At 33.4% G+C, this 12647-nt stretch overlaps 2 protein-coding genes and 1 pseudogene across 2 annotated transcripts; all 3 read left to right on the top strand.

Annotated features, from left to right (window-relative positions):
- Nucleotides 1-4505: 4505 nt before the first annotated feature.
- LOC131642308 (NAD(P)H-quinone oxidoreductase subunit 5, chloroplastic-like) lies at nucleotides 4506-5574 on the top strand (annotated as a pseudogene).
- A 614-nt stretch (nucleotides 5575-6188) lies between these two features.
- On the top strand, nucleotides 6189-7301 carry LOC131642309 (NAD(P)H-quinone oxidoreductase subunit K, chloroplastic-like). The gene is given in 2 exon segments (XM_058912585.1): nucleotides 6189-6394; nucleotides 6442-7301. Coding segments are annotated over 2 exon segments (891 nt in total). The 3' UTR covers nucleotides 7127-7301.
- LOC131642310 (NAD(P)H-quinone oxidoreductase subunit H, chloroplastic-like) lies at nucleotides 7256-7837 on the top strand. The gene has a single exon (XM_058912586.1). The coding sequence runs from the start codon at nucleotides 7256-7258 to the stop codon at nucleotides 7835-7837; it is 582 nt and encodes a 193-aa protein (XP_058768569.1).
- The last annotated feature ends 4810 nt before the right edge of the window (nucleotides 7838-12647 follow it).

The following is a 12647-nucleotide window of genomic DNA, read 5'->3' on the forward strand; positions in this document are numbered from 1 at the left end:
CAACACAAAGACTTTCAAATCCTTCATCAAGATATAATCAATGAATTCATTCTGATGAACAAACCATCAACACATTCACCAGGTGGCATATGAAAGCCCATCTCAGGTAATGTTTCAATCTGCCAACAACATTTCGTAGACGACATTCAAATGCCACTTCCAACATCTCTTCTGATCAAGGTAAGTGCAAATTTTCAGGGCATCTAAATATTCAATCATCTTCTACCTTCAGATTTCAGACAATCTCTTCAGGTTTAAGAAGATTGAATAGGGGCAACTGTTATACCCCAAAATTTGCCCGCATCTTTTTTCAAGAAAACTCCAATCTGAAAATTAAGAGTCTCATATAATCATGGATTTTTATTTTAACAAATATCCTGACATATGAAATACTTAGTTTTTAGAATTTTTCTTATACAGTATTTTGGCTTGCAGTTGAATTTATTCTTACGCAAACGCCAAATACTGTTTATTACTTCACACATGCTATTTATTTATTTACAGATAAATAGTACTGACACAATTGGTACAGAGTTAAAATCTTTTTGCAGGCGCAGAATCAGGAAACTCAGACTGTACTGGTAACAGTATATTAGTTATTTATTATGTCTATGTTTTTTAACAAGTCATGTAAATAAACTTTCATTTTTCACATAAAACAAAAACAAAAAACAACAAAAAAGAAAATTAACTTTGACTGTTGATTTTTCACTCTAACTGCTACATCAATACCTGAACAGTCAGTTGACAGCCAAACTGCTGGCAGTACAATTCTCAGTGTTTTGTACCATCAATCAAATCAATCTTTCACAATTCAAAATTCCAAGATTTTTGTTCTAGAAGTCTTCTGAATATCACGCGATTAGCAGAGACTCAACACTGCACGAAAATCAGGTACGCTTAACTGTCTCCTACGTAAACAGTCCCTGACTAGGGTTTTTCTTGTTTTTACAGGAGCAACAAGTTTTTGAGAGCTCAAATGGATTTCATACACATCCATATATCTCAAAGTACCATCATACAAATTTTCAAACTTCAATTCACTCAGACGCACCGTCAGCAGCTCAAACAGTCAACAGACGACCCGTTTGACCAAAAAAGTCAACAGACAGTCAAAAATGAAATTTTTTGTCAAAGTCCATATTTTGTCAAAGGATTCATCATTTGATCATTGGATGATCATAATTCATCAAGGAAAGATCAAAAACCAACAAAACCCTAAGATTCAAAATTAGGGTTTTTGCCTGAAAAGTCAACTCAACTTTGACTGATCATAACTCTCTCATCCTTCATCCAAAAAATTCAAACCAAAGCTCATCTTGAAGGAAATTCAATTATCTTTCAAATGCCATTGATCCCATGGTCATTGGATTCACCATTTGAAAAATATTACCAAAGACATTACAGGTCATTTTCAAAGTCAACAAAAAGACACTTTTTTCAAAAGGACACACAAGGAGCTTCAAAAATCATTTTGACATGAGACCAAAGACATTGGTTAGAGGACTCTTTGAGGTTTCTAAAAAGTGCAAGATCTCCTTCATATGACAAAAATTGAAGGATTTACACCTTGTTGAAGTTGGCTAAATTTTGGGAAAATGCATGAAATCAACATTGTTCAAAATTGCATTTTTTCCAAATGGGGCCAAGTTTTCAGCATTCAAACATCATTTCCATGATGATATGGGCCTCCCACGACCAAGACTAAGCCCATACCTTTTTTATCCATTTTTTGCATGATTTTATCTTACTTTAAGATTAAAATTAAAAAGAAAATGAAATGGATAAAGAATAGCTTGTCTTCCAAGCAAGACTCATTCAACTCTGTCCCAAAGCAAAGTACAGCAGAGGAGAAGAAGAAAATCAAGCCATGGTGGCTTAAAGACAAAGCTACCAATGTTGAAAAAGTCAAGATTCCAAAAAAACTCATCAATGCTTTTGGCTTAGTTTCTAAGCACTCTAATGCTTATAAATAGGCTATAGCACTTCAGTAATAAAGGAGACAAGAAATAGAGAGCAAAACTCTTGCTTGTAACACACTTGTAATCTCTCAAAATATTCAAAGAATTTTGAAATTCGAATTCCAAATTTAAGTCACTTTCCATTCAAACTAAACACTCAAACACGTTCCTTGAGCTTCACTGAACATATCCATATCATTTGCAAGCTCTGAAACTCCTTGAATCGAACGCTACAGGTCTCGATTCATCCAAACTAAAACTGACTCGTGTCTCATAACCTAAGCATATCTAGCACGATGTAGACATATATTTGCACTTGGTGTGGTGTGTAGATCATTTCTGGAGCTTTAATTGAGTTTTAGATGCTTACACACGAAGATACCATTTTAGGGTTCTTAAGCTAAAATTTGGGATCCTCTGATTTAGGCAAAATTAGGAGAAACCAATGACATATTTGAACTCAGGGGACGATTTTAAGCTTAACCATGGTCTCCTAAGTAATTTATATTGCTTGTATGAAATTTTGACATGTGCAGGTCTTGTAGCTATGGACGAAAACCGTCACTAAAGGCTTTACCTACAGTTGCAGAGCCTATAGCAACGGAGAGAGGAAGAAGATGAAGGCGTGGCAGGCTCTGATTGGCCAGAATGCGCGCGCCAGCTTTTATTCAAATTCTTGGATCCTGTGTTGCGCTGTCTATGCTTTTGTCATGCTCCTCAAAATCTGAGCCCTCTGATTCACTTCCAATCAGATCCAACGTGCCAGATCTCTCACCACACCATGCTCCCTCACAAATTACCACACAGGATCAGTATCCTTTTTATTTTCTATTTTATTTTCTATTTTATTTTAATTTCTTTGTTAAATTAATTAAAAATAGTTTTAAAAATCCAAAAAATACACAAAAAATATTTTTAGACTTCTAAAATAATATACTATTTTATGAAATAAAAATATTTTATTTTTCTTCAAAAATTCAATATTTTGCATAATTAATTAGTATATATTTATATATTTGCTTTTTAATTATTCTAACCAATCAAAAAATCCCAAAAAAAATTGTTCTTTATATTAAATATTGTTTATATATTATAAACTAATTTTGTACATATTTTGAATAATTTTCTTTTTAAGTTTTAATTATTTGTATAATTATTTGTATAATTATGTATTAATTAGCTTAAATCAATTTCAAATCAATTTCAAAAAACCCAAAAAAATTAGTTTTGTTTTAAAATCAATTGACAAATATTTTGTACATATTTTTAAACTTATTTTTAGGTTTAAATCTATTTTCATCTTTTTTCTTCATTTTAATTTAATTAATCATACTTTAATTATAATTAAAATAAATCATAAAAAATCCAAAAACATGCCTTTTATTTTTCTTGCAATTTAAATTCCTAGATAAATGTATAGGATGTCAAATTCATGTAAATAGGCTAGTTTACATTTCCTGCACAATCGATGTAATAGCGTAGATTTACTTTCCGCACTTTACATTTCCGCATTTTAATTTCCAGCAAATATAAACTGCGTGTATGTCAAAGATAAAATTGAACCGTTAGATCACTAACTTCAAAGATAAATATCTGAATCCAATCACAATCACACTTGCACCTCTTAAGGTAATCCCTTCTCATTCCTTTCAAAATCAAAGTCAAAATTCTACTGTTTTGAGTACAAAATCGAACCTTGCTTTTATATCCGGTGAAAGGATAGATTTTTAAAGGAAATAGGATAGAGACCTTACAACTCAGGGTAGACCTCCTAGTTTGCTTGCTCAAAATCAAAACAAACAAAATTCTCATACACTGTTGATTTTTCAAAACTTTCAAAAAAGACAATACTTTGTATACATCCAAACACGGATTATTACAAAGTTAACGTTCTTTTCAAAACATCTTTCGAAAGATAAACAAGCATTTTGTATACATCCACACACGGATCATTACAAAATTCAAATTACAAAGGTATTTGAAACCACATATGAGCAATTTCAGAGCAATTGAAAAGTGATCGAAAAACAAGTGAGCTAAGCAAACTTAAGAGCCCATGGATAACCATGGATACAAAGGGTGCTAACACCTTCCCTTTGTATAACCTACCCCCTTACCCAGAATTTCTTAAAGGTCTTTTTTCTGTTTCTTTTATAAACCTTTCCTTAATTGGATAAAATAAAAGGTCGGTGGCGACTCTGTGAATTTTCAAAATGCGAAAGCATTAAGCGACAAAAAAGAGTCAGTTCACGTATCTCTACAGATCAGAGGTATGGCCCGGAATTAAAAAAATCGGAGGTCCACAATCATACCGTTCATCCCTCTTCCAGTTCTTATTTTCATGGGGGTAGGACTTCTACTTTTTCCCACGGCAACAAAAAATCTTCGCCGTATGTGGGCTTTTCCTAGTATTTTCTTGTTAACCATAGTTATGATTTTTTCGATCAATTTCTCTATTCATCAAATCAAAAAAGGTTCTATCTATCAATATGTATGGTCTTGGACTACAAATAATGATCTTTGGCTACTTGATCGATTCACTTACTTCTATTGTGTCAATATTAATTACTACTGTTGGTATTCTGGTTCTAATTTATAGTGATAGTTACATGTCTCGTGATCAAGGCTATTTGATATTTTTTACTTATGAGTTTTTTTAATACTTTAATGTTAGGATTAGTTACGAGTTCAAATTTGATACAAGTTTATCTTTTTTGGGAATTGGTTGGAATGTGTTCTTAACTATTAATAGGTTTTTGGTTCACACGTCCTATTGCGGCAAATGGTTGTCAAAAAGCGTTTGTAACGAATCGTGGATGGGACTTTGGTTTATTATTAGGAATTTTAGGTTTTTAATGGATAACCGGTAGTTTGGAACTTAGGGATTTATTTCAAATATTCAATAACTTAATTTATAAGAATGAGGTGAATAATCTTTTTGTTACTTTGTGTGCCCTCTTGTTATTTTGCGGATCAGTTGCAAAATCTGCCCAATTCCCTCTTCATGTATGGTACCAGATGCTATCGAAGGTCCTACTCCTATTTCTGCTCTTATACATGCTGCTACTATGGTAGCAGCGAGAATTTTTCTTGTAGCTCGACTTCTTCCTCTTTTCATAGTTATACCCTGCATAATGAGTGGAATAGCTTTGATAGGTATAATAGAAGTAGTATTAGGAGCTACTTTAGCTATTGCTCAAAAAGATATTAAGAAAAATTTAGCCTAATCTACAATGTCTCAACTGGGTTATATGATGTTAGCTTTAGGTATGGGCTCTTATCGAGCCGCTTTATTTCATTTGATTACTCATGCTTATTCAAAAGCATTGTTGTTTTTAGGATCTGGATCCATTATTCATTTAATGGAAGCTATTGTTGGATATTCTCCAGATAAAAGTCAAAATATCGTTCTTATGGGAGGTTTAACAAAACATGCGCCAATTACAAAAACGGCTTTTTTAATAGGTACACTTTCTCTTTCTGGTATCCCACGTTTTGCTTGTTTTTGGTCCAAGGATGAGATTCTTAATGATAGTTGGTTGTATTCACCAATTTTCGCAATAATAGCTTGTTCCACCGCAGGATTAACTGCATTTTATATGTTTGGAATTAATTTTGATAATACTAGTTTGATCTGTTTTACCGAGAAGGTCTACGGTTCAAGTCCGTATAGCCCTAATATTACTAGCGATGCTACTCATATTTATATTTATTATCTCATATCTGTCATTATCAATATATTAGTACAAATACTATATGTACAATATCAGTACTATATTGAACACAAAATACTCCATATTAGTAATACTACTAGTATAAATATACTTTCAATACTTTTTGTAATAGAAAGAATCAATCAAGTAATTTCTATTGGAATAGATTCATAGTGGATAGAATAATATTAGTATACTCAGATAAGAATATCCATTTTATTGGAAATAATGTAAACTTCATAAAATACAAAGCATTTATATTTAGATTAGATTAATGAATATAATAATTTGAAAATTTCAATTCAAATCGACTAAGAATTAATATGAATCCAGTATATTTTCCCCATTCATAGGACTACATTTATGTTTTTGCTTTATGAATATGATATTTTTTTGGACATTTCTAATAATATCGATCTTGATTCCTATTTTGGCATTTCTAATTTCTGGAATTTTAGCTCCAATTAGGAAAGGGCTAGAAAAACTTTCTAATTATGAATCTGGAATAGAACCGATGGGTGATGCTTGGTTACAATTTCAAATCCGTTATTATATGTTTTCTCTAGTTTTTGTTGTTTTTGATGTTGAAACAGTCTTTCTTTACCCATGGGCAATGAGTTTTGATCTATTGGGGGTATCCGTATTTATAGAAGCTTTCATCTCCGTGCTTATCCTAGTTGTTGGTTTAGTTTATGCATGGCGAAAGGGAGCATTAGAATGGTCTTAATTGTTGAATATTTAGACAATTAAACAAAACATTGAGACAGTTATAATTCCATTGAGTTTCCCTTACTTGATCAAAATACCAAAAATTCAGTTCTTTCTACTACATTAAATGATCTTTCAAATTGATCAAGACTATCCAATTTATGATCGCTTCTCTATGGTACTAGTTGTTGCTTCAGTGAATTTGCTTCATTAATAGGATCGCGATTTGACTTTGATCGTTATGGACTGGTACCACGATCTAGTCCTAGGAAGGCAGGCCTCATTTTAACAGCGGGCACCGTAACTATGAAAATGGCTCCTTCTTTAGTTCGATTATATGAGAAAATGCCCGAACCAAAATATGTTATTGCTACGGGAGCCTGTACAATTACAGGAGGTATGTTCAGTACCGGTTCTTATAGTACTGTTCGGGGCGTGGATAAGCTAATTCCTGTGGATGTCTATTTGCCGGGCTGTCCCCCTAAACCAGAAGCCGTTATAGATGCTATAACAAAACTTCGTAAGAAAATATCTCGAGAAATCTATGAAGATCAAATTAGTTATCAACGAGAGAGTATGTGTTTTACTACCGACCACAAATTTTATGTTGGACGCAGTACTCATTCCTGCAATTATAATCAAGGATTATTCTATCATCCATCATCTATTTCAGAGATAACCTCTGACAAATATTTTCAATATAACAAAGTTCAGTATCCTCCGACGAACGAAAAAGTGAATTAAACAAGGATCCTTTTGTGCAAAATAAAATAAGAAATAGCAAGCAAGTCAATCTTAAAAAATTTCATTGAAATGTAAATAAATGGTAAATATTTATACCAATCTTATAAAAAACTCGGGAGAAGTAAAAAAATGCAAGGTAATTTGTCTGCTTGGCTAGTCAAAAACGGAATAGTTCATAGATCTTTGGGTTTTGATTACCAAGGAATAGAGACTTTACAAATAAAGCCCGAGGATTGGCATTCGATGGCTGTTATTTTATATGTTGCTAATTATGAGTGTTACAAGGAATTTGATTGGGAAGTTCAATGGCAAAAAGAAGGAGATTCATTAGCTCGTTATTTAGTTCGAATTGGTGAAATGGTGGAATCCATAAAAATAATTCAACAGGCTTTGGAAGGAATTCCAGGGGGCCTTATGAAAATTTTGAAATTCGCTGCTTTGATAGAGAAAAGGAGCCAGAATGGAATGATTTTGAATATAGATTCATTGATAAAAAAATCGTCTCCTACTTTTGAATTGCCGAAACAAGAACTTTATGTGAGAGTTGAGGCTCCCAAGGGAGAATTAGGAATTTTTCTAATAGGAGATCAAAATGGTTTTCCTTCTAGATGGAAAATTCGTCCACCTGGTTTTATCAATTTGCAAATTCTTCCTCAATTAGTTAAAAGAATGAAACCGGATGCCTTCTCTGGGCTCGGGCTCAAGAAATGATTTTTTGTTTTTGTCACGACCAAACTTTTTATTGTTTCCAAAACAAGAAAAGGGAAAAAGTTGCACAAACCTTAAAAGATATGCAATGCAAATAATAAAATTAAAAGCAATGCAAAAGGGGGAGAGATTCCGAGTAAGGGGTTGGTTATACGAAGGGAAGGTATTAGCACCCTACGTATCTATAGTACTCTATAGGTTTCTTTGTTATGTTTGTCTGTTTATTTTCTCTATTCTATTGGGGAGGTTATCTGTTGTGAGATAGGTGGGACCTAAGGTGTTTGTTTGATTATGCTCGCAAAGATCATCACAATCTTCTGCATACATATCCCATAGAGGGGATCAGAGCATCTGTAGCTCGAGGTCTACGGGGTGCTAAGGTTTGAGTGGTTTGAGGGAGATAGAAGTTTTGCTCGCCAAGGAATAAGACCTTTTGCCTACGTATTCTCAAAGGGATGTTGAGAAAGTCAGAGCAATCGTAGTTCCCACTTATGCTAGTGGAAGCAAAGGATAAGAGACAAATGTCATCTTAATGCTCGATGTATCTAATCTATTTCATCACATACATCTGTTTGATTTTTGTTTGAATCTTTTCATTATAAGACCTGGGTTGTGCCACTTATGGTTCTTAGAATGATAAAGATGTTTTGTTTAGCCAACCTTGTGGCAAAAACAAGTTTGATTAGCCAGCCTTGTGGCAAAAACTGTTGATAAGCCAGCCTTGTGGCAAAAAGTTTTGATGAGCCAGCCTTGTGGCAAAAGGTTTTGATGATCCAGCCTTGTGGCAAAAAGAAAGTTTGATTGTGATGATATAGAAGAGATACTCCTATCATAGAGATGGGGATGCTTTTAAGAAGCTCGTGGGTCCTTGTACGAAGCCCAAGAGGAGGCTATCCGAGGGTCCTTGCATTGTAAGCCCAAGAGGAGGCTAAGGGAGGGACAATCGAGGGTCCTTGTATTGTAAGCCCAAGAGGAGGCTATTGGAGGGACAAGTCGTTTGTATCAAGCCCAAGAGGAGGCATGGTATAGTTGGTTTGAGCTCTTAGAGCGATTTCACCGGGAAACCATACTCTATGCCCAATAGGAGGCTATGCGGAACCTAGTGTTGTACTAAGTTGAACAAGTATATTTAACATGAACATGTATATGAACAATTATATGAACAAACATGAACAAGTATATGAACAAACATGAACAAGTATATGAACAAGTATATATGACAAAGTGTATGTGTACATTGGAGTTTATGAAGGAAATATACCTTTAAGGATGAACGATTTATCAAACAAGGTTATGTACACGGGAATTGGGACTTATACTCGGGAGAGGCCCAATGAGTTTATTCAAAGCTATGTAAACAAATATTTACAAAGGGGGTTGGGACTTATACCTTGAGGGAGGCCCAAGTGTTTTGTTGTTATTGGAAAACCCTAGTTTTGGTTTAAAACATAAGTTTCGCAGAAGTTATGTACAAAAACTTTTAAGAAGATATGTACAAAAGCAAAAAAAGGAATGGGACTTACAACTCATAAGGAGAGGCCCATGTTTTATTTTATAAAACATGGTTGATTGTTTTGTTAAAAGATGTGAGGTTTCATCGTTTTGAAAAACTTTAATCATTTGTTGAAAACAGTTTGAATTTTGGCAAAAGTCAACTTAATTAAGATAAAGACAAAGCTTATACCTAATTAAGACCTAAGTGATTAGGGTTTGATCACAAAATATTTACAAATGATTAGGTTTTTTAAAATCAAATGAAAAAACAACATTTAAAGTATTAAAAACACTTAAAAATATGTCATTTTAAACCTAATAAAAATGTATCAAATAAATATTATTTTTTGTGATTTTTTGGGATATTCATAAAATATACATATTAAATAAAGAGTGTACAAAAAATGAAGTAAAACTGATGAGTTTTGATTGGTTAAAACAAGTGTTGAATTTGTGAAAATAAATGAAGAAAATAAGTATTAAAAAAGAAGGTTTGATCCCTAAGGGTGTTGAACCCACGACCTGGAGGTTACCAACCAAATCACTTGCCAACGGAGCTGCGCGCGCAGATTGTAAATATAACGCTTCCATGTAATTATATTTAAAAACTAATATTTGAAATTTCTGAACAGAAAATGGCGCCAAGAACACCATCCCCATTTGATTTTGAAAATCTTTAAAACTTAATCATTTTGATCGAGTAGATAGTCTATCTCACTCGGTTTTTCACAAGGAACACAATGATGATCTTTAATTTCATTTATTATCACTCTAAGGCTATCAATATTGTGGAAATCATGAAGAACCCTAAAACTGAATTTGAACATGAAATCGTGTATGATTGATGAATTATGCAATTGATTGAGGGTTAATGATCAGTGATAGTGCAGAAACAAGATAGCAAAGCAATATTTCATTTATGATGCATGTATGATGGAGTTTGAAGTTCAAAACACTTACCTTAAAAGCTTGCAAAACTGGAAATCAAATTCTACAAAAGAGAGGTTCCAGATGTTGTCTCTTGATCTGGACAGCTTCAATGGACCTTATGGAAGGTGTTTCAATGCCTAGAATGATCTGAAAACCTCTGGATCAATATGTGGTACCCGATTTGTAGTAGGACCAAGTGGGAGTCGAATTTGATGATTCTGATGTTTTAGATTGATGGTGAGTGTTTGGATCATTCATATGAAGTGTATTGATGATGTTTGGAAGGTTAGTTTGGACAGATATTGCCTAGTGTGAGAATTGACATGATAAGGATCTCTTTATGCATATATGGAAGTGAGGTAGTGATTTTGATTTTTAGGGTGTTTTGGGGTGTGTGAGTGGATCAAACACATCCCATATGATGTTTATGAAATGTTAGAACCATCACTTTGGCCATAACTTCAAGGATTCGAAGGTTGGAATTTCTACCTCTTTGAAAATCAAGAAACTTGCAACTTAAGAAAGAAAGAGAAAACCAATGCTTGGAAAGGTTTTGGTGAGATTTTGAATGAAGAAATGACCTCTATTTATAGGCCAAGGATTCTGAATACAAGGCTAAGCAAGTTGATCTTTCTTTGGTGATTTGGCATTAAGAGATAAAATGGCATTTTAATATTAAATGCAAAAGGTTAAAACCTTTAACCATGGTTAAAAATCTCAAGTGCATGGAGATTCTTTCCTATCCAATCTTTAATGCTTGGAACTTTCCCTTTGGAGTTGCAAGAGGTCATTGCTTGCATTATAGGTCATAAAGTGTTCATAACTTTGTGAAAATGGTTTGAAATTTCAAGCATAATGGTCACTAATGTCAAAATTCAAAACCATAGCTCCACTCCATATTTTTTCATGCTCTACGACATTTTGGAAAGCTCTTGTTATGTACTTAAAATCCCTAGTTGAAAGCTTCTTCAAGATCTTTAAGGAAATGGGTGAAAAATATCCATGAACTTTGGAAAAAATGAAGTTTTTAGTGAATTTCTCAAAAGATACCAACTTTGAAGCTCCATATCTCTTAAATGGTTAATCTTATGGAAAAAAAATTATATGTGACAAAGTTTTTCATTGGATCAAAATATAAAACTTTCATGTTGGAAGTTTTTTTCAGTTTGTAGGTGAAATTTTGAGATATTCCCTTCCAAAGTTTGGTAAAAACCACTTGAAAACACTTAGAAAATTTTCTAAGTATGAAAAGTCAAACTTTGACTTTTTTAATTCTTGATTGATTTTCCTTGATCAAATGACTTCAAATATCATATATTGATGATTTAAAACTTCAAAAGTCATGGCTGACCAAAATTTCCAAAAAGTCAATGGTGATCTTGTATAGTTGAATTTTTCAAGTCAATCGCGTTTCTGGAGATTTCAAGTGAATTAAGCTATCCTCATCAAATGAATGATATGAATGGATCATATTGAGTTATTGGAGGATCTTGATCCATGTTTTGAGTTATGGAACCATGTCCTGATTAAAAAGTTAGTTGTTCAGGTGAATTAGGTTAAAAACCCTAATTGTGGGCCAGATGAAATTGATGACTGTGGCTCTTGAATTGAAGTACAATTTCCATTGGATATTGAAATAGGGATTATTTGAAGATGATTGAATCCTTTGAGTGATGCCTTGGAGCTTTTAAGGTTTCCCAAATGTGATCCCTGATTTCAGTCCCTGATAGGTCAAAACCCTAGTCTGATGACTTGAAATTTCACTATTGATCAATCCTTGTGTGGGAGATGTCTTGAGCCAATATATTAGGTCAAGATGATGGATTTGGGTTCTTGAGGTCACGTCCCAAGCCAATAGGTAAAATCCTGAGCAAAAGTCAGGAGTATGATGTCTTCAGTCAAAACCCTAATTTGGTTGATTCAAAACTTTTGAGCTTGTTGAAATGAATCTTTGAGGACCAAATGTTGATGAAGATGGTTCATTTGATATGGAGGGAGAACAAAATCCTAATTGATTATTACTTGTACTGATGAGTAAATTCTTGATTAAACCCTGCTGAGTCATAAGTAGCAAACACTGAAGGATAGAAAAACACTTAGAAAGGGGGGGTTTGAATAAGTGTAGCTTTAAAACTTGTAAGATAAAAACAATTTGCACAATGATTTTTATCCTGGTTCGTTGTTAACTAAATTACTCCAGCCCACCCCCTTGGAGTGATTTACCTCACCTGAGGATTTAATCCACTAATCACACTTGATTACAATGGTTTTCCACTTAGACAACTGCTAAGTCTTCTAGAGTATCCTGATCACAACCTGATCACTCTAGGAACAAACTGCTTAGACAACTTCTAAGACTTGCTAGAGTATACTGATCAACATACTGATC

Source organism: Vicia villosa, unplaced genomic scaffold (genome assembly GCF_029867415.1).
Source record: "Vicia villosa cultivar HV-30 ecotype Madison, WI unplaced genomic scaffold, Vvil1.0 ctg.004795F_1_1, whole genome shotgun sequence".
NCBI classification, from domain to species: domain Eukaryota; kingdom Viridiplantae; phylum Streptophyta; class Magnoliopsida; order Fabales; family Fabaceae; genus Vicia; species Vicia villosa.

What these genes read in the sequence shown, in the direction of transcription:
- LOC131642310 (XM_058912586.1), top strand. Translation starts at nt 7,256, where the DNA reads ATGCAAGGTAATTTGTCTGCTTGGCTAGTCAAAAACGGAATAGTTCAT.